General features: G+C 42.1%; 1 protein-coding gene across 2 annotated transcripts in view; it reads left to right on the top strand.

The window, feature by feature from the left end:
- Positions 1 to 19,879, top strand: part of Iws1 (interacts with SUPT6H, CTD assembly factor 1) — a 69,363-nt gene that overhangs the window by 22,676 nt on the left and 26,808 nt on the right. For both annotated transcript variants that reach the window (XM_008830645.3, XM_008830642.3), the window contains exons 3-6: positions 614 to 1,709; positions 17,931 to 18,120; positions 18,600 to 18,657; positions 19,265 to 19,362. In XM_008830645.3, the coding sequence (XP_008828867.1) occupies positions 614 to 1,709; positions 17,931 to 18,120; positions 18,600 to 18,657; positions 19,265 to 19,362 (1,442 nt within the window). The remainder of the gene's footprint in view (positions 1 to 613; positions 1,710 to 17,930; positions 18,121 to 18,599; positions 18,658 to 19,264; positions 19,363 to 19,879) is intronic.

The raw sequence follows: 19,879 nt of genomic DNA on the forward strand, positions 1-19,879 counted from the left end.
GTTTAAGAATTAAAAATTTTATTTTATTTTATTTTTATTTTATGTGTATGAGTGTTATGCCTGCATGTTGGTAAGTGCACCTGTGTCATGCGATGCCCACAGAGGACAGAAGAGGCTGTTGGATCCCCTGGAACTGGAGTTACGGACAGTTGTTAGTTGCCATGTGGGTACTGGGATTCGAACCTGAGTCTTCTGCAAGAACAGTCAGTGTTCTTAATCGCTGAGCCATCTCTCCAGCCCTGAATTTGTTTTTTTAAAAAAACTTTGTTGTATATTTATATTTCTTTGAAAAAGAGATTTTGGGTGATTAGAATTATATGAGGAAGTTAAGCTTTGCTTTTAAAATCTAGCTTTTTAAAAATAGTGTCCCCTTCATCATAATCTCTGTGTATGCTTTACAGATTTGGTTGTATTTCTCATTGGGGGCTAGATTGATGATTCATTTCTCACACTGGCCTCAATTTAAAGTGAGATGTTTCTTTATAGGTGTAAGATGAATATTCTTCATTAAGTATGTATACATTCCTATATTTAAAAAATTGCTGAACAATTTTAAGATTTCACCTTTTTTTTTTTTTTTTTTTGCACATTGCTAATTTTTCTCATTTTTTAGAATGAAACAAGTGATCGAGAAGATGACTTGACCAAGAGACATCCTGGGACAGACTCTGAAAACGATGAGCCCTCCAATCTTAATGCTAGTGACTCTGAAAGTGAGGAGCTTCAGAGGCCAAAGGACAGTGACTCTGAATCGGAGGAGCATGCAGAGCCTCCGGTCAGTGATTCTGAAAACGAGGATGCCAACCAACATGGGAGTGACTCAGAGAGTGAGGAGACCAGGAAACTTCCTGGGAGTGACTCTGAAAACGAGCTTCTTAATGGTCATGCAAGTGACTCTGAGAACGAAGAGGTGAGAAAGCATGCTGCCAGTGACTCTGAGGTAGAAGAGCTCCCAAAGAGTCCTGCCAGTGACTCTGAAGCTGAGGACACCCTGAAACCTCAGGCCAGTGAGTCTGACAGTGAGGAGCCTCCAAGGCCCCAGGCCAGTGACTCAGAAAGTGAGGAGCCTCCCAAACCTCAGATGACTGATTCGGAAAGTGAGGAGCTTCCCAAACCCCGAGTCAGTGACTCTGAAAGCGAGGGTCCCCCAAGGCACCAGGGCAGTGACTCTGAAAACGAAGAGCTCCCCAAACCCCGAGTCAGTGATTCAGAAAGTGAGGGTCCCCCAAGGCACCAGGCCAGTGACTCTGAAAGTGAGGAGCCTCCCAAACCTCAGATGAGTGATTCAGAAAGTGAGGAGCTCCCCAAGCCCCGAGTCAGTGACTCTGAAAGCGAGGGTCCCCCAAGGCACCAGGCCAGTGACTCAGAAAATGAGGAACTTCCCAAACCCCAAGTCAGTGACTCTGAGAGTGAGGAGCCTCAGAAAGGACCTGCAAGTGATTCTGAAGCCGAAGATACCTCCAGACACAAAGAGAAGCTGGTGTCTGGTGACAGAGACGGGGATAATAAGAGGGAAGATTCTGAGGTGCAGAATGAATCGGATGGCCATGTAGACACAAAAAGGTTCCACAGCTCTGACAGCGAGGCGGATGAACCCAAAAGGCAAAAAGTGGACAGTGACGATGAGGAAGAGAAGGAGGGGGAAGAAGGGAAGGCAGTAAAGCGAAAGGCGGCTGTGCTTTCTGACAGTGAAGATGAGGAGAAAACAGGTAAGAAATTATCTCAGGCTGTATCTTTCCTTATTTCCTAAATTTGTAACTGAATAGTGTGTCTTTCTGATTTGTTCTAGCCATATTCTTCCCTTTTTTTTCTTTTCAAATTTTTTAATTGAATTTTTGTGTATTTCATACAGAACATCTCAGTTAATCTTAATCGTCTTTATACCCCTGCTCCATTGGCACCCTCCCATAATGCCTCCCCCACACTGGAATTCATACATTCTGTCATTGGTCTTAAGGCCTATTGTGTCAAGTTATCCCCAGATGTCTTTCAGTGCAAGTTCATCTACTGAGGTCTAGACAGCCTTTCTAGAGTCTCTCAATTTAGGAATATCAGCTCTTCCTCACCCAGCAGTAATCAGTTGCCAATATTTCTTCAGCTAAGATTGGGGTCAGCTGTCATTTCCCCAGTTCTATGCTGGGTTTTTGTCTGTTTGAGTTTGCATGAGTCCTGTGCGTGCTGACACCATTGCTGTATGTTCATATGAGCAGGGTCCCAGAAGCTTATAGGACTCTTATTTCCATATGGTCATGCACCTCCTCCCTGGCTCTTATAATCTTTCCTCCCCTCTTCTGCAATGGTCCCTGAGCCCTGGGTGGGTATAGTTTAAAATAGGAGTCCTGTCCAAGGGCCAGCATTCTGCAGATTCTTAGTCTCTACACTTTGGCCATTTGTGACCTTTTGTATTCCTGGCCTTCTGTTGCATAGCGTGTTTCAATAATGAGATATTTGTTATTGTCTTCTTTACCCCTTGTTTTATGTTTCGTGAGCCTTAGGTGTAGAGAGAGCATTATAGATGTGCCACTTAAACTTGGGCAAGTCACAGTATCTTTGTGTGACCAGTTGTAGTACTCTGTAACAGTATCTGGTGCAAAAGAAGCTTCTTTGATAAGTGGTAACTGGGATATTTGTATGTAAATATAAGGATACATATTTTGCACATAGTAAGAAATTATATTAGTCTAGTGATGTTACCATTTGGGGGTTTTCTCTAGGATCTATAACCTCTCCAGCCATGTATATTTGGCTATGTTTACAATACCACACATGAGTTTGCTCCCATTGAGTGAACTTTTAGTCCAATTAGATAGCTGTTGATTGCCCCAAGATAAAATTGCCACTACTACACTAGTGATATATGCTGTGCAGGTCATTGATGTGGTTATTTGGTTTTGAAGCTCTTGTTGGATCACCAATTGATGTTCTCCCTTAACACCTTGCATAGTACTTTCCAAAGCTATGATAGCCTTCAGGGGAAGTGGCTTTCAGGTCAGTTCCCACTCCATTGCCCCAAATCCTGTGTCTGAAGTACCTTCAAGTTGTGGGTGACAATCAAGGGCTGTGGCAATAGCCTGTGTATTTTTGGAAGTCTCTTGGACCACCCTGGCCAATAATTCAAAGGAATGTTTCTCCTGTCTGGCACTATTTCTTGCTATGTAGCCTTTAGCTACACACAGGGACTCATTTAGAGATATTGTATGTATAATGTGTCATTTGGTTGTTGGACTAATAAGATTTCCTCTGATTTTTTTTTTACACTAGCTAGGCATTATTTATCTATCCTCTCTCTCTCCCTGTCCAACTCTTCCACCATGACATCCCCATTTGAAGTGTTCCCAATTCCCCCATTTCTCCCTTGATAATACCTGTCTCTTATGGTCCCACCTCTCTTGAGCGCCTTCTTTCCCTTTTTCCCCCAAAGTTCCTGGTATAGCTCTCCCTCTCCCCTCCCATTTAAATACTCCCCACTTTATCCATTTCTCCTACTGTCTTTCAGGTTCCTTCTTTCCCTTTACCACCCTGGTTCCTTTCATAATCCTGGTTCCTGCAGTAACATCTGGATGCATATTTACATATAATGATTTAGTGCTAGGATCCACATATGAAGGAGAACAATACATCTTTTGTTTTTTTGAGTGTGTTACTTCACTTACTATAACAGTTTCTAGTTTCATCCATTTACCTGCAAATTTCTTGATTTCATCTTTCTTTACCACTGAGTAGAACTTCATTTTGTAAATCTACCACATTTTTATTATTTCAGTTGAGTGGCATTTAGGATTCTTCCATCTCTTAGCTATTGTGAAAAGAGCAGCAACAAACACGGTTGTACAAGTATTTCTGCAACAGGATGAGTCTTTTGTGTATATGCCAAGAAGTGATATAACCAAGGGAAATCGTAGGTTCATTTTAGTATTTTAGCAGTTCTCACTGCTTTCCATAGAGGTTGCATGAGTTTGCAGTCCCACCAGCAAATGAGCATTCCCCTTTCTCCACATCTCTTCAGCATTTGGTCTCATTTGATCTCATGGTCTTAGCCAGGTAAGATGAAATGTTAAAGTGGTTTTAATTTGCATTTCCCTAATTACTAATGTTGTTGAACACTTTCAAAGATGTTTCTCAGCCATCTTTATTTCTTCTGAGAACTCTCTGATTAGGTCCTTAGCCCATTTTTAAATTGGGTCACTTCCTTTCTTGATTCTTTTGTTTTTTGATTTCTTTATATATTCTGGATGTTAAACCTCTGTCAGATGTGTCACTGGTGAAGATTTTCTCCCTTTTGCTTTTTCTTCCTGAATGGTTTGTATTCTTTGAGTCATATGATTATTTTCTTCATTCAATATCCTTTATTATTTTGATGCCATTTATCTTTAAGGGCTTTTTTAATCTCTTTTAGTTTTTAATTGATGTCCGATTTAGAAAGTCCTTTCCTACGCCTATATCTTGTAAGTTACTGTCAATATTTTCTTCTAACAGTTTCAGAGTTTCCAGTTTCACATTAAAGTCTTTGATACATTTGGAGTCGACTTTTGTAAAAAGCAAGATGAAAAATAAGTGTCTAGTTTCATTCTTCTACAGGTAGGCATCCAGTTTTGCCAGCACCATTTGCTGAAGATGCTGTCCTTCATCCAGAGAGTGTTCTTGGCCCCTTTGTCAAATATCAGGTGGCTGAAATTGCATGTACTCACGTTTGAGTCTTCAGTTATGTTCCGTTGATCTACAGGTCTATTTTTTTTGCCAGTACCGTGCTGTTTTTATAACTATAGCTCTGTAATACAGATTGAAACCTGGTATAGTAATCCCTCTAGCATTGCCCTTTGTACTTGGGGTTCCTTTGGCTATCTGAGGTCTTTTGTACTTCCAAATGAATTTTAGGAATTTTTTTCTGATTCTGTGAAGTATGTCATGGGGATTTTGATTGACATTACATTGAATCTATAAATGGCTTATGGTAGGATGGTCATTTTCACAATATTAATTCTTCTAGTCCATGAGCATGGGTGGTCCTTCTGGTGTCTTCCTCATTCTCTTTCTTTAAAGGCTTTTTAAATGTTTATTGTAGAGGTCTTTAATATCTTTGGTCAGGTTTATTCTGAGATACTTAATTTTTTTTGAGGCGATTGTAACTGGGAGGGTTTCCCTATACTCTTTCTCCAGTTGCTTGTTACTGGTATATAGAAAGGCTACTGATTTTTGTAGATTAATTTTATAACCTGCCACTTTACTGAAAGTGTTAATCATTTGTAGGAGTTTTCTGGTGGAATTTTTGTGATCTCTTAGGTATAACATCATATCATCTGTAAAAAGGGATAATTTGACATCTTCCTTTCTGATTAGTACTCCTTTAATTTCCTTCTTTTGTCTTAATTGCTCTAGCAAGTTTCAAGCACTGTATTAAGACGGAGTAGAGATACTGGACAGCCTTGTCTGGTTCCTGATTTTAGTGGGAATGCTTTCAGGTTTTCTCCATTTAGACTGATGTTGGCTGTGGGTTTGTTTGTATATAGCTTTAATTATGTGGAGGTATGTTCCCTCCAGTCCAGTTCCCTCTAGGACTTTTAACATAAATGCATGTTGAATTTTGTCAAAGGCCTTCTCTGCATCTATTGAGATGACGATGTGTTTTTTGTCTTTGAGTTCATTTATATAATTTATGGCATTTATTGACTTACGTATATTGAACCATCCCTGCATCTCTGGAATAAAGCCAGCTTGATCATGGTGGATGATCCTTTTGATGTGTGTCTGTATGTGGTTAGCAAGTATTTTACTGAGAATTTTTGCATCTATGTTCATTAAGGATATGGGTCTATAGTTTTCTTTTTTGGTTGTATCTTTACCAGGCTTTGGTATGAGAGTGATGCTGGCTTCATAGAAGGAATTTGGAAGTTTTCCCTCCATTTCTATTTTTTTGAATAAATTAAGTAGTATTGGATGTAGATCGAGGTCTTCTTTAAATTTAAATGTCTGGTAGAATTCTGCTGTAAATCCATCTGGTCCTGGGTTTTTTTTTAGTCAGGAGATTTTGTATTGCTGTTTCAGTTTCCTTCTGTGTTATGGGTCTGTTTAAGCTGCTGATCTCATCTTGGTTTAGCTTTGGTGCCTCCCATAATTTTAGATACACATCCATTTCTTTTAGATTTTCAAATTTAATAGCATATAGGTTTTTCTTTTCTTTTCTTTTTTTTTTTTTGGTTGTTTTGAGACAGAGTCTCCCTGTAGCCCCACCTAGCCTGGAACTCTCTATGTAGACCAGGCTGGCCTGGAACTCACAGCAATCCACCAATCCACCTGCCCCTGCCACCCAAATGCTGGGATTAAAGGTGTGCTTTACCACATCCAGCTGCTTATCCATTTGTTTTGTTTTGTTTTTTAATTTTATTATTTTTATTTTATGTGTATGTGTGTATGTGTGTATTGCCTGCACATAGGTAAGTGCACCTGTGTCATGCAATGCCCGCGGAGGTCAGAAGAGGCTGTCAGATCCCCTGGAATTGGAATTACAGACAGTTGTTAGCTGCCATGTATGTGCTTGGATTTGAACCCTGGTCTTCTGCAAGAACAGTCAATGTTCTTAACCACTGAGCCATCTCTCCAGGCCCCTGCTTATCGGTTTTTAAAGTATTCCCTTATAATGTTCTGGATCTTTTTGTTGTCATCCCTGTTAAAGCCCACTGTGTCAAGTCAGAGTCCCCAGACATTCCCTAATCCAAGCCCATCCACTGAGGTCTAGTCAGTCTATCTAGAATCCCCAAACACAGATTTTTGTATTTGAATATTCTTTTCCATATTTGAAATGCAAGCACCATCCGTCTTGCTCCCCTGGTCTCTCTTGTTCTGTGTTCCCTGTGCCCAATATGGTGGCAGCTCCACCCCTTAATGGGCTTGACCCCTTCTGCAGAGCGTGGGAAGGAAGAGGGACCATGGTTTATCAGGGGAACATTCAGTTCACACTCCACCCCTTCCTCTGGCTCTTACAAACTTTCTGCCACCTCTTCTGCGAATTTCCCTGAGCCTTGGAGAGGGTGGCAGATGCAGGGCGATTTTTCTTGTATCATGGTGAGATATTGATCTCTTGGGCCTCCCCAAGAGGGCTGCTGATCTATCTCAGTGGTGTTCCCCCTACTATAAAGACAAATGGAAGTAGACACATCTAAACAAACATGAATGTAAATACAAATGCCTAGAAGATATCCCAGTACCATTAAACAGTATACTTGCAACAGCTTCCCTGCTGGAGCCTGTATCCTTCCCTGACACAGGGGCTTAGCCTGGTCTACAGCACCATGTGTGTTCCATCCCTAGGAGCAGGCCTTATCCAGTTAGAAATTTGTCAGTTGTATGTATGTTAGTCAAGCCATTATTGCATTAGTGGGCATTGCTTGGCATGTCCGTAGTGTGCAGCACACAGGGTCCATTGTTGAGCAGAATTAGGGGATGCTTTTACCCCAGTCATCTCCAAAGCACCTTTTGGCACTACAAAAGCCATCCATTCCATGGCACGGAGTTTTTAGCTTCATGTCTTCTCCCATGCTCACATCATGCAGTGTCTACAGCATCATGTCCTTACTGACCTTTCTGGTGTACAGCTGACATTAGTGGCAATAGCCTTGGTTAATTTGAGGACCTCTAGGATTTTTGTCTGACCAACATTTCATAGGGGGCAACCCAACCCTGGTACTGTAGTTTTTCTTAACAGTTGTATAGTTTTGGGAGCCCCTGTTTTTATCTTACCCAACCATAAAACTCCCAAGAACCTTACAGCTATAGCTGGCCTTTGTTTCTTCAGGTATCCTTCAAATGGGTTTCACATTCGTGAAACACTCAGCGGTTAACATCATATATTAAATCAGTCATAGACAAGGCCTAACACAGCATGGAAAGGTTTTGTCCATTTGTATTAATTGCTTTCTTCATAGATCTTTGTTAGGTATCATAGCATTGGTAAGAAGCATTAATTTGGTTAGTTCTTTACTGTCTTTAGTTATCCCTTTGGAATCATTCAGCATTCTGGGGATCTTATATGGAGTCTCTTTGTATTCTTTTATCCTTGATATATTTACAGGTGCTGGCTCCAGTTGCCTGTCCCTGCACCAGGCTAAGGAGGCAGAGGGTCTCTCTTGTTCCTGCTGCACATGTTGGTTTTCTGAGTCAGGCATGTCCTGGGTCTGCCTCCTGTCTGTAGCCATATCTGCTGTCTCTCCATTGACCATACCTGGTTGCTGGAGGGGGCCCTCGTAGGAAAAACTGCCTCCACCACTAGCATAGCCTTTCTCAGGAGAGAAATGCACCTTATCTAACTTTTGGGGATCCTTAACCACCTCCGGGACAGTTTTTATCCTCTGAATGCCTTTTGTAAACTGTTCTTCAGGTTTTAAAGCCGTCCAGAAATTCCTTAGTTTCGAATTTGGTTTTGTATCAGTTTGTTGTTTGGGAATTTGGACTTGACATAAATCTTGCCACACTTGTCTTCGAGTAACCCAAATGGACCGTTTCTTCTGTCTGGTCTTTTTTATATCTCTTGTAGGTTGTTCTCTTATTCTACAGACACGTTTTACATGCTGGTTTGAACCGCTTAAATTTGCTAAAGCCTCTCACTTTACAAATATTCTGTCCCATTAAAGGACTTAGCAAAACCATTCTATACCATTCTCAAGGTCCCAGCTGAATTAAGCTTTCCTTTATATCTCTGGTGAACATAGCCCTATCTGGCCCAGAAAACTGGGCATCATATATTGCTTTTTTCATATCTAGTTCTCTCATTAATGCCTGTCCCTCTTTTATAGTCCTCCAGCCCCTGTTCATTATGGGGGTTTCCCTTGGTGATGACCATGTATCTTTAATGCCTTGCAGCAGCCATCCCATTAAGGACTGCTCTCCCCCAACCTTCTGCATTAGCCTAGGTTGAACAGCCTATGTCTCAAGGATGGATGGGTGGTTATATAACTCTGCTCTGAAGCTTCGGAAGGACTTAGACTGACATTATTTGCTCCCATGTCCCATATCCTCACGAGCCATGTGGTGAAGGGCTCTTTGATTGCTTGCTTGTAAGTCTTTCCTAGTTTCAACAACTCCAGTGTGGAGTATTTTCTCCTAGCTATAGTCCTTTTAACTTTTTTCTCCTTTTGTATCAAAGGTTGAATCTGAGGGGCAGCTTTAGCTACTTTTATTTTTAGGTTGTTTCTTTTTTCACTATTATCTATCTTATTTCCTGGGTCCTTGGACTCCTGGTGCTCTAACCTTACACAAGTTAAAATCTCCTCTCTCTTTTTTTCTTCTCTCTTAAGCTCTGAGGTAGAGAGTAACTCCTTAGCCTTTTTAGTGTCCTCTGCCTTGGGCAAATCTTTTACTATGCAAAGTAGTGGCCATGCCCTCTCTCTGTTTTCCTCTTTTGCTTGTAAGATTTTTTTCCAGGCTCTCTATAATCTTTAACAAGTTTTTAGATCCATGTGGCAGCGGACCCCATTTTTCAAGCAACTGAGCTATTTTCCCACTTTTACAGCACAGCTGTGACCCAGGGATTTTTCCCCTTTGAGTTCCTTTGTGTCTGCGAGGGCCTGTGTCATTCTAATTACGTATTTCAGTGATGCATTGTATAACATTCATGAGCACAGCTAATCCCCTTAAGCATATGTGGTTTGGCCACCCTCTTCTCTGGGTTCCTGCCAGCTTCTCCTGGGTAGGTTGCATTACCTCACAGGACTTGTTGTGGCACCCATCTCTGCCCTTCTGGATTTGGGAATCTGAACCGTGTTCCCTTTCAGTTGGTTCACCAGATGCTGCTGGAACTGCAGTGCTTTCCCAGGCCCGCATCCCTGTGTTTTGCCCAGACTCCTGTGGTTTGTCTATCCAGCCACTCTACACCAATTTGTTTCACTAAATTTTTTCCTTTTTCCTCCCTTCTTGGGAGACTCATGCCTGCCTGTGCCCTCTGAGGTCCCAGGGCTAACAAACTTGAATTTTGCATAGTTTATATTGTTCGGGGTCAGAAGAATTCCCTGAATTGACCACTCGGACACTGAGACTCAGGAGAACTTAACTGTTTTATTGAGACCAACTGGCCTGGGACTCAGGCAGGCTCAGGAGCTGCACTGTGACCCAGAGCTGTGGAAACACAGGGCTTTTAAGCACAAAAACTGCAGAGCAGGGGATGTCTATAGAAACCATAAACAGAAGAACCAGGAAAGGATTTGAACAATCTAAGGCTGATTTCTAGAGCCTTAACCTATACAGCCATTGGCTAGCTTACCTGGGGCAGAACGTTCTTCTTCTTCTGCCCCAGACCATTTCCATAGAAACCATAAACAGATGTACCAGGAAAGGGTTTGAACAATCTAGGGGATTTCCAGAGTCAAGTGGAGGGCAGCTCTTTCTCAGAGGACAGGGAGGGGCACTTTCCTTCATTCCCCCCTTTTGTTTGGAAATCCTCTTGAATCAAACCATTGATTTATATGTGTCGTCTAGGGGATTGTAATGGGCCCTCATGCTTTCGGGTGGCCTCTCTACCCAGTGTTGACCATAAGGAACAAAGGTCAGTTTCAAACCTGGGAGCAATCTGATGGTTAGGAGGTGTCACCTCCATAATAACCTTTCCTGACTGTGTATCAGATAATTTCCTGACATAAGTCTGGGGCTGGTAGACTCCTTGCGGGGGGGGGCGTCCCAGAGGGTAGAGTCAGCAGGAGCAGAGTCATAGTGACACCGGGGGAACAGGTGAATTGTCTTTTACAAATCAAAGTTTCAGAGGGTCTTCTCGGGGATGTGGGACCTTCCATTTTTTTCTTGGTCAACCTGGCAGGCTTGACATGTAAGTGATGAATCCAGGTGCGCAGTCCATCCACCTTCACTGCCGTGGGAGTCGTCAGGATCACTGCGAATGGTCCTTTCCACTTAGGGGCCAATGTCTCCTTCTGATGTCGTTTTATCCAGAGAATGTCTCCAGGTCAGCAAGGATGTGGAGTAGCTGGAGGCAGTTTGTGCATGTGCCGGATCGGGGTGGAGGTGCTCCTGTATGGCCTGTAGTGCCCTAATAGACTGGAGGATTTCATGATTAGGTATTTCAGCCAACAGTTCTGACTTTAATCCTCTTCTGTGTATGAAGGCTTTTCAGGTAATGTAGGATCTGGCAGGGCTAGAAGTGCAGGTTCGGACACTTGGCAACTTGATCCACCTTTTGGTTTCCTTGGGCCTCAGGTGTGTTGTTCTTTTGGTGTCCTGGGAAATGAATGACTGCCACTCTTTTGGGCATCCATAGGACATCCTCCTGGGTGACTACTACCACCCCTGCATACCAGACTCCATCTTTTATGTAACTACTCCCGACTGTGTGCATCACCAAGTCAGGGTTCTTCCATGGTATGTCAGTGAGATCAGGTCAGCTTCCCTGGATGTCCTGCAGCAGTTTGGAGCAGTTGTGATGCACAGCTGTCTCAGACTCAGTCTCAGGGAGCAGGGATGCAGGGTTTAAGGCTCTGATCACTGCATATGTCAGGTGGGGTACATCTAGTAGGAGAGACTGGTAATGAGTTAATCTTGCATTTGTGAGCCAGTGATCAGGCAGTGCCCTCAGCACCCCTTCAGTAGCATGGGAGGTGGTCACAATCAGTTGTCCCAAGGTGAGCTTATCAGCATCCTCAGCTAGGACTGCAATGGCCGCTATGATCTTCAGACAGGCTGGCCATCCAGCCACTACTGAGTCTAATTTCTTTGAGAGATAAGCCACCGGTCTCTTCCAGGGACCCAAAGTTTGAGCAAGTATGCCCTTCACTACACCAAGCCATTCATCTACATAAAGGTAGAAGGGCTTCAAGATGTCAGGTAGGACTAGGGCTGGTGCAGAAGTGAGGGCCTGTTTTAGGTTGTCAAAGGTCTGCTGTTCTTTTCCCCAGGAAAATGCTGAGGGTCCCTTCCTTGTTACCTTGATAGAGGCCTGGTCAGCTCTGCAAAACCAGGTAGCCATAGATGACACTATGCAGCTGACCCCAGGAATTCTGTGCACACCCCCTTCTAATTGAAACCCCGGATACTGTACCTCCTTTTGGCAGATCTGTGCCTTTTTAGCTGACACTTTGTACCCCAGCTGTTGATGTTCCTTCAACAAGTCTTTTGTCCTGCAAAACCTGGCTGACTTTTTACAAATTTGTAGGCCTTTTTGTAGAGGCCTGGAGACCCCCCCCCATAAGAATCTGGTGATAAGAGTCTGAGTGACTCCCTACCTGCAGGGGTGTTGGGATTCCAATCTGGGCGGTGGTGAGGGAAAATTTCCTCGATCACCTCAGGATCCTCAGTAAATTGGCCATTTTTGGCCGGTACCCGTTTCTGGGCCTCAGGATCTGGGTGCGTACCTCAGTGGTGAAGAGGGTGAGAAGGAATTGTTGGACATCATCCCAGTTGGCCTGGTAAGAAAGGTAGTCTCCAGGAGCCCAATTAAAGCCTGGGTTTTTTCAGAGAAAGGAGGATTTTGTAATTTCCAGTTATAAAGATCACTGGTTGAGAAAGGAGAATAAACAAGAAAACTGGCCAGAGGAATCCAGCAGGGCCATAGCACGGAGGGGAAGGATGGCAGGGGTCACCTCAGGCCTATAGGGCTGGCCTGAACGCATATGACCTGATCAGGGTGTCCTCAGTTTCTGAAGATCATGGCCTGAACAGAAGAAAGTTTGTTAACATCAATGACCCAGTGCCGGGGGGGGGGGGGGGGACACCCACAAAATCGAGAGAACAAAGGGTACGGAATTTCCCTGAATAGACAGTGTCTCCAGAGATTGCAGCTGCCTTCTGGAAATCCTTAAAATGAGAAAGAATTATGTCAAGGGGAGTGTCTTCAGATGAAGGGGATTGACCTATGATGGAAAAGAAAAGGATTACGCCGAAATAAAGACAAATGAGAAACAGATCGGGTAGATCCGTTTGAGACTTGACTGACACAGAACAAAGGCACTGCACTTAGGAGATTCGCTGTGAGAATGATTAGGGTTGATACCGAAGGCCCGGAGGGCACATGTGGTCAACCATCCAGATGGAGGGTTGGGGTGTCCCCCGTCCTCCAGCTTGGAGAGCAATACTGCATCCAGTTTCTATCCCTGGAGCCCCCAGAAGTCCAGACACCCAGAACAGAAATCAAAACAGACTCGCCGTGGGAGAAACCAGATCTGATGTCATCGGGCGCCAAACAGGACAAAAAAACCCAGAAAAACAGACCAAGGGTCTTTTAGGGAATCCCGAGACAAGCACCCACAATGCTCAGGGTCAGAAGAATTCCCTGAATTGATCACTCGGACACTGAGACTCAGGAGAACTTAACTGCTTTATTGAGACCGACTGGCCGAGAACGCAGACAGGCTTGGGAGCTGCACTGCGACCCAGAGCTGTGGAAACACAGGGCTTTTAAGCACAAAAACTGCAGAGCAGGGGATTTCTATAGAAACCATAAACAGAAGAACCAGGAAAGGATTTGAACAATCTAGGGCTGATTTCCAGAGCCTTAACTTATACAGCCATTGGCTAGCTTACCTGGGGCAGAACGTTCTTCTTCTTCTGCCCCAGACCATTTCCATAGAAACCATAAACAGATGTACCAGGAAAGGGTTTGAACAATCTAGGGGATTTCCAGAGTCAAGTGAAGGGCAGCTCTTTCTTAGAGGACAGGGAAGGGGTCTGAGGGGCACTCTCTTTCAATATGACATTTGGGAGGGGGTGCCTTACAAAAGCATGGATTCTTACAGGCTTTTCTTTTTCCATGCAGCTCCACCGCTTAATGAGCTTGACCCCCTCCTCAGAATGTGGGAAGGAGGTAGGACCATGGCTTATCAGAACATCCGGTTCACACATGTCATGCCCAGAAGTCTGCATTCTACACTATTCCCTTCTTCCTCTGTGCCTCCTGTGTCACTCCCTGAGGCTTGGAGGGAGTGATGTAGATGTCCCATTTTTTATTATTATTTTTGGGGTTTTTGAGACAGGGTTTCCCTGTAGCCTCAGCTGGCTTGAACTTACTATGTAGACCAGGCTGGCGTTGAACTCACAGTGATCCACCTGCCTCTGCCTCTGGAGTGCTGGGATTAAAGGCATGTGCCACCACACCTGGCAGATATCCCATTTATGACTGAGCATTCAATAGTCACTTGTTCTCAGCATTTTGACCAGGTATGAGTCTCTGCAGTTAATGTTAGATCTGTATTGTCTTTCAACTTGATATTTTAAAATATAAGGTACTTATTCCCCCTGGTTGTCATTGGCTAAATTTTCTTTGAGTTGCTTTAACTTCACATACTAATTTCTGTGTGCTTGAACTGATAAACTAGACCAAGAATTAATTGCCAATATAAAAAAACCTAAGTTTTTCTCGCCTAGAAAAGCCAGTGTTTCAACAAAATATGTTCACATGAAAAGCTGTCTCCATAGTTAGCTTGGTTCTCTGTGACTACTCACTTATTGTGTTCCACTGAAACAGGAAGTGACCTCCACAGGTACTTTTCATTTGTTAAACATTGTTGAATACCCAGATACAAAAGGGTTTGGTCTTTGCCACCTCAGACCTCACTTTCACAGGTAATACTTTTTGCTTAGTACATTTTTATGCAATCTATCCTTTTAGGAAAAAATAATGCTCCTTTATATACCCTGAAAGTTGTTACAGGAGAAGAGGAAAAAAGCATTGCACATCTTGCCATATATAACACTTTTTTTCCCCTTAAAAATCTGTTTCCTTGCTGAATTTTTCTAAGTTGTTAACATTTTCATCCATGTTGCTGATTTTCTCATCCATTTTGCTTACTGTCTGTGTTGCTGACTTAACTCTCAAGGGGTGGGTTGAATTCATCTGTTTGTGTCCTCTTTTACTTCACTCATCATTTTTACTGGAAAACTTGAAATCTTTATCTGATATTTTCCCTGTTTAGTACCTTTGAGTTTAGTTGTCGAGTTTACGATTAAGTCATACTGCCCTACTTTTTTTCGTATTTCTTATATTTCTATGTTGTGATTTACACACTTGTTAGTTTGGCTGTCTTCTGGGTTGCGGGGGGAGCTGTGTATTGATCTCTTGAAGGGATTGATGCTCTTGAAGGGTCACTCCCAGTACTACTCAGTGAGGAGGAAATAACTGCTATAGCAGCATTATCATCAATCCAAGATACAGAAAGGCACTTAAAATCAGCTGTGACCATAGTACTGAAAATTGCAAAACTACTGTAGTACATGCTGTGGAGTTAAAAATTATCTAGGATAAATGTGGAAATAGTAAGCAAATGAGATAAAGGAAGAAAACAGGAAAGGGGAGAAAAGGAGAAGCGGTAAAACAGATGAAAGCAGAGGCTGGAGAGATGGCTTAGCAGTTAAGAGCACTGACTGCTCTTGCAGAGGACCCAGGTTTGATTCCTAGCACCCACATGGCAGCCACGAACCATCCTTAACTCCAGTTCCAAGGGTATCCGACACCCTCTTCTGACTTCTGCGGCATTGCACAACGTGGGTGCACTCACATATATGCAGGCAATACACATACACATAAAATAAAAAGATAGGTAAATATATTTTTAAAAATAGATGAAAGCAGAGAAGAATGCTGTGGAGGGGAAGAGAAAGAAGCAAGAAATTGGGATAAAAAATTGTAAAGGGAAAGAAAGATTTATTAGTAGTGAAATAGTTCAAAAACAAAATTAGGTAAATGTAAGAATGGAAGTTTTTTAAAAATGATTTTTTAAAAAGTCAGTAAGGTGCTGGGTGTGGTGCCCCGCTCCTTTAATCCCAGCATGGGAGGCAGAGGCAAAAGAATCTGTGAGATGGAGGCCATCCAGGTCTACATAGCAGCAAGTTCCAGGCCAGGTGGGGCTACAGGTGAACCTTGTTTCAAAAACATACAAAGAAACCAAAAGGTAAAGCCAGATACTACTAACTGTGGGGCAGAGAGAAAGAGGGATACAGAAGCCAAAGAGGAAAAAAAAAAAAAAAAAAAAAAAAACTTAGCACCTAAGAATGGGGATAAGCATGCATAAAAAAATTGACTGTATAAAAGAGAATAACAAAATTTAAAAATAAAGTGCAATAAAAATCCTGACTAAATGTGTAGGGAACAAAAAATCACAGGAAAATAAAATTTTTGGAAAGTGGAGTTTGCAACTTGGGAGGCAGGCAGAGCTCTGTGAATTCAAGGCCAGCCTGGTCTACATAGTGAGTTCCAGGCCATCTGGGGCTACAGGGAGACCCTGTCTCAAAAAAAAAAAAAAAAAAAAAAAAAAAAAAGTGATTACTAGTTATATACACAGGAGGAAGAAGGTCAGTTGAACTTGTGGGCTCTTAATTTATGTTGTTGAGTCTCTATGTCCAATACAGACTTGTCAAAGTGTCTGATGTCTGCTAGAGCTGTTTTCGCAGTTTTCCTTTTTAGTCTATTAGAGCCTCTTCTGGCTACACTTAGCTTTATATACCATATGCATTCTGTGGGCTAGACAAACCTCATCCTTCCCAGATTGTATACCCCCTAGGGTGGCTGTTTCAGTTTGGGGGTGTCTCACAAGTTCATTGGCAGTGTAGGAAGCAACTACAGCACTGAAATCAGTGCTCCAGAGGACTTGCCTTCTTATTTTTAAGTCCCTGAATGTTAAATCACACTGATGGAGGGATATAGCTGTGGGTAGCAAGTACAGCCTGGAACTTCAGAGTTCTTGGGCTCTAGAGAAGGGAACAGTGGATAGGTAGCTCCAGAGTTTGATCCATCCACTGGTCTTGGGCTCAAGCTATCTGACTCTAGAGTAATTCTCATTGGTGATATCTGTTCCCAGTCATAGAGAGGTGGGGCTCTCTTTTCCTTGTGCACTTCTCAGCCTGATCCAGCTTCCTGTTGCCTGTACCCTTTGGCTCATCATGGTCTGGGCCTCCTCTCCACAACTGCCTCTCTGGGCCTTGTCTCACCTAGGGGCTGGTGGCAGGCCAAACTGAGACTGAACTTAACCTCTAGGGCAGCCCAGTTATTAACAATAGATTGTCTCTTAAGATGATGCCTGACTATTGCCCTCCGATTTATTTTAGTATGACAAAATGCGATTTCTCTCTTCTGACTGCTCCATGGGAGGAAATCTCTGCCTTGATCAAAACCCACAAATAGATTTAATGCTCATGGGGGCTGTAGAGTTGTCCTGAGAGAAGGACTATCTGGCTTTCATCTGGATGCCTTTTGGAAATGGCTTCTGAGTCAGCGTGCCTCTCCCACCCCCAAAATGCTCAGCTGAGATTGTGTTCAGCTTGCTGTTCTGTTGTTTCTTTTTTCCTGCCGTTTATGTCTTTGTTTCCCTCAGGATTCCTAAGCTTTTCTTCTGTGTATCTTGTTGACATAAAGCCTATTTTTTCTTATTCTGAATCTTTCCTTCAGTGACTTTCATAGAAGCAGCCTCTGATCCACCATCTTACCCAGAAGTCTAATACCAATTAAGAAAGGTTTTAAAAACTTGAAACTAGCCAATAACAGCTAAGGAACTTGGGGAATTTTCCTCAGAGAAATGCACAGTCCTTTGTGAAGGCTGCACAGTATGGGAAGAATGCCAGTTCTACCCAATAGGCTATCCTAATTTTCTCTATTCCCCAAAAGCAAAGGTGACTATTGATGGGTTACTTTATACTGATGATTTCTTCAGCAACTTAACCACTTTTTCCTCAGTAAAATAACAGATAATTTGTAAGATGACTGTGAATGTGCCTGATTGTGTGTTTCTGGTGCTGTGAATGGAAGATGGCCTCATGGATGTTAGGCAAGTGCTTTGCTAGTGAGCTACGTGAGTTATTTGGGTACTTTTTTTTCTTTTATAATTTATGTATTAGCTGCTGTGTTGGGGTAGTGTTTTGTTTTGTTTTTGCCATTGCTGACATCTTAAAGCACCTGTTAAACTTGATACATGACTAATCAATATGAATTATGATTTTCTTTTCGAACACAGCAAAGAAGAGTCGTGTTGTCTCTGATGCTGACGACTCTGACAGTGACGTTGTATCAGAAAAGTCAAGTAAAAAAGAAAAGACTATAGCATATGACAGCGAAGAAGAAGTAGGGAAAGATGAATCATCTGTTAAGAAAAATGAAGAGAAGGATCTGTTTGGGAGTGAGAGTGAATCGGGCAATGAAGAAGAGTAAGTGGGAGCATATGGGTTTTCAAGGACTCTTGTTTGGTGGTAGAGAGGGGCTCCATGGTGAGGTATATTACCTCACCTGCCCAGTTGCATGGCTTTGGACAGTTAAGATTTTAGTTGTAAAGTATTACCCGTACTGCAACATGAATGGATCTCAGAAATAATAAGTTAATGAAGGAGGTAAAGAGGATATATAGTTTCATTTACAAGAAGTTTAACTACTGACAAAACTTATCGTACTGAGGGTCAGTGGTAGTTGTCTCTAGGATCTTGATGTTGGAGGCCTGACTAGAAGGGGCTGTAAGGGAGCTTTGGGGCAAATAGGTGTGTTCTACATCTTGAATTAGGGTGCTGGTTACATGAATGCTTATGTATTAAAGCCCATTGTTCTGTACATAAATTATATCCTATTGTAAAAAATGATACCTATGCAAATGGGAAGAAAGCAGGTGAATGTTTTATATTTGCTTATTTTCTAGAAATCTTATTGCAGACATATTTGGAGAATCTGGTGATGAAGAGGAAGAGGAATTTACAGTAAGTATAAGGTGGAACTATTCATTTTCAACTATGCTTTGGCTTTTATTCTGTCAGTTTTCCAATAATTTCACCAAATGGTGAAATAGTTTAAAGCCCTACAAAGAGGGAGGATGTTTTAGGTTGTATGAATTGGTTTCCAGATTCTGTTGTAGAATTTGCAAAGTGTAGGAGGATTTCTCATCTATGAGTAGTATGCTGCCATTTCTTTAATAAAAGGAAATGCTGAAGTGTGAATATGTTTGCACAAATGTGAATTCTCGAACAAAACAAGCTTCCCACACTAGTAGTGACTAGGGGAGGGAGCTTTTGCTACAGATCACTCCCCCCTTTCTTTTAAAAACAGGGTCTTGGGTCTCACTATATAGCTCTGACTGGCCTGGAACTTGCTTGTAGACCAGGCTGGCCTGGAACTCACAGAGATCCACCTGCCTCAGGCTCCCAAGTGCTGGGATTAAAGACCCTACTGATAACGTCCCTTTTGATACTTATTTGCTTTTTCTTTTTTTTAATGGACATATTATTACATGTAAAAAAAATAGCTGTTATGAAGAAGAAAGTCTATAAGGTGATGGTGATAACTTGGGCTAACTCACTGTGCCTTTAGGGTTTTAACCAAGAAGATTTAGAGGAAGAGAAAAGCGAAACACAGGTAAAAGAAGCAGAAGATTCAGATTCTGATGATAACATAAAGAGAGGAAAGCAGTAAGTTTTTTGTTTATTTTTAAGAAATTTCAATAGAACTGAAAAAAATGAAGATGAGAGGCTATTGAGAACTTTCCTGTTTTTCATTTCAGTTTCCAGATTTGGAAGAAAATGGGTTTCCTTCTTTTTTTTCCTCCTCCACCTCTGGATAGTGTCAGTGAATTATTTGCTGTTATTTGCCCATTATTTGCCCTGTGCTCAGATGTTTAGTTTATAGCATTACATGATACCGGGCTCCAGGTTTATATGATACCAGGTACCAGGTTTACCAGATAAATTCTACTGAAAAATAAGCTAATAAAAGCCCATTTGGGGTGGTAAGTCTAAAACCAACAGCAAAATACTGCTTAATTATATTTTACTTTTGTTAAGTAGTTAGGAACTGTGTCCAAAAGTCTGATACCATGAAAGTTATGATACATGCATAGAGTGATTCGCCTCTGTTTACGTTGTACAGATCATTCCTTTTAAAAAGTAGTTATTAAAAAATTTTTTTAAGTGATTTTAAAAAATAGAA

This window comes from Nannospalax galili, unplaced genomic scaffold (genome assembly GCF_000622305.1).
Source record: "Nannospalax galili isolate Female #2095 unplaced genomic scaffold, S.galili_v1.0 scaffold1615, whole genome shotgun sequence".
Classification (NCBI taxonomy): Eukaryota; Metazoa; Chordata; class Mammalia; order Rodentia; family Spalacidae; genus Nannospalax; species Nannospalax galili.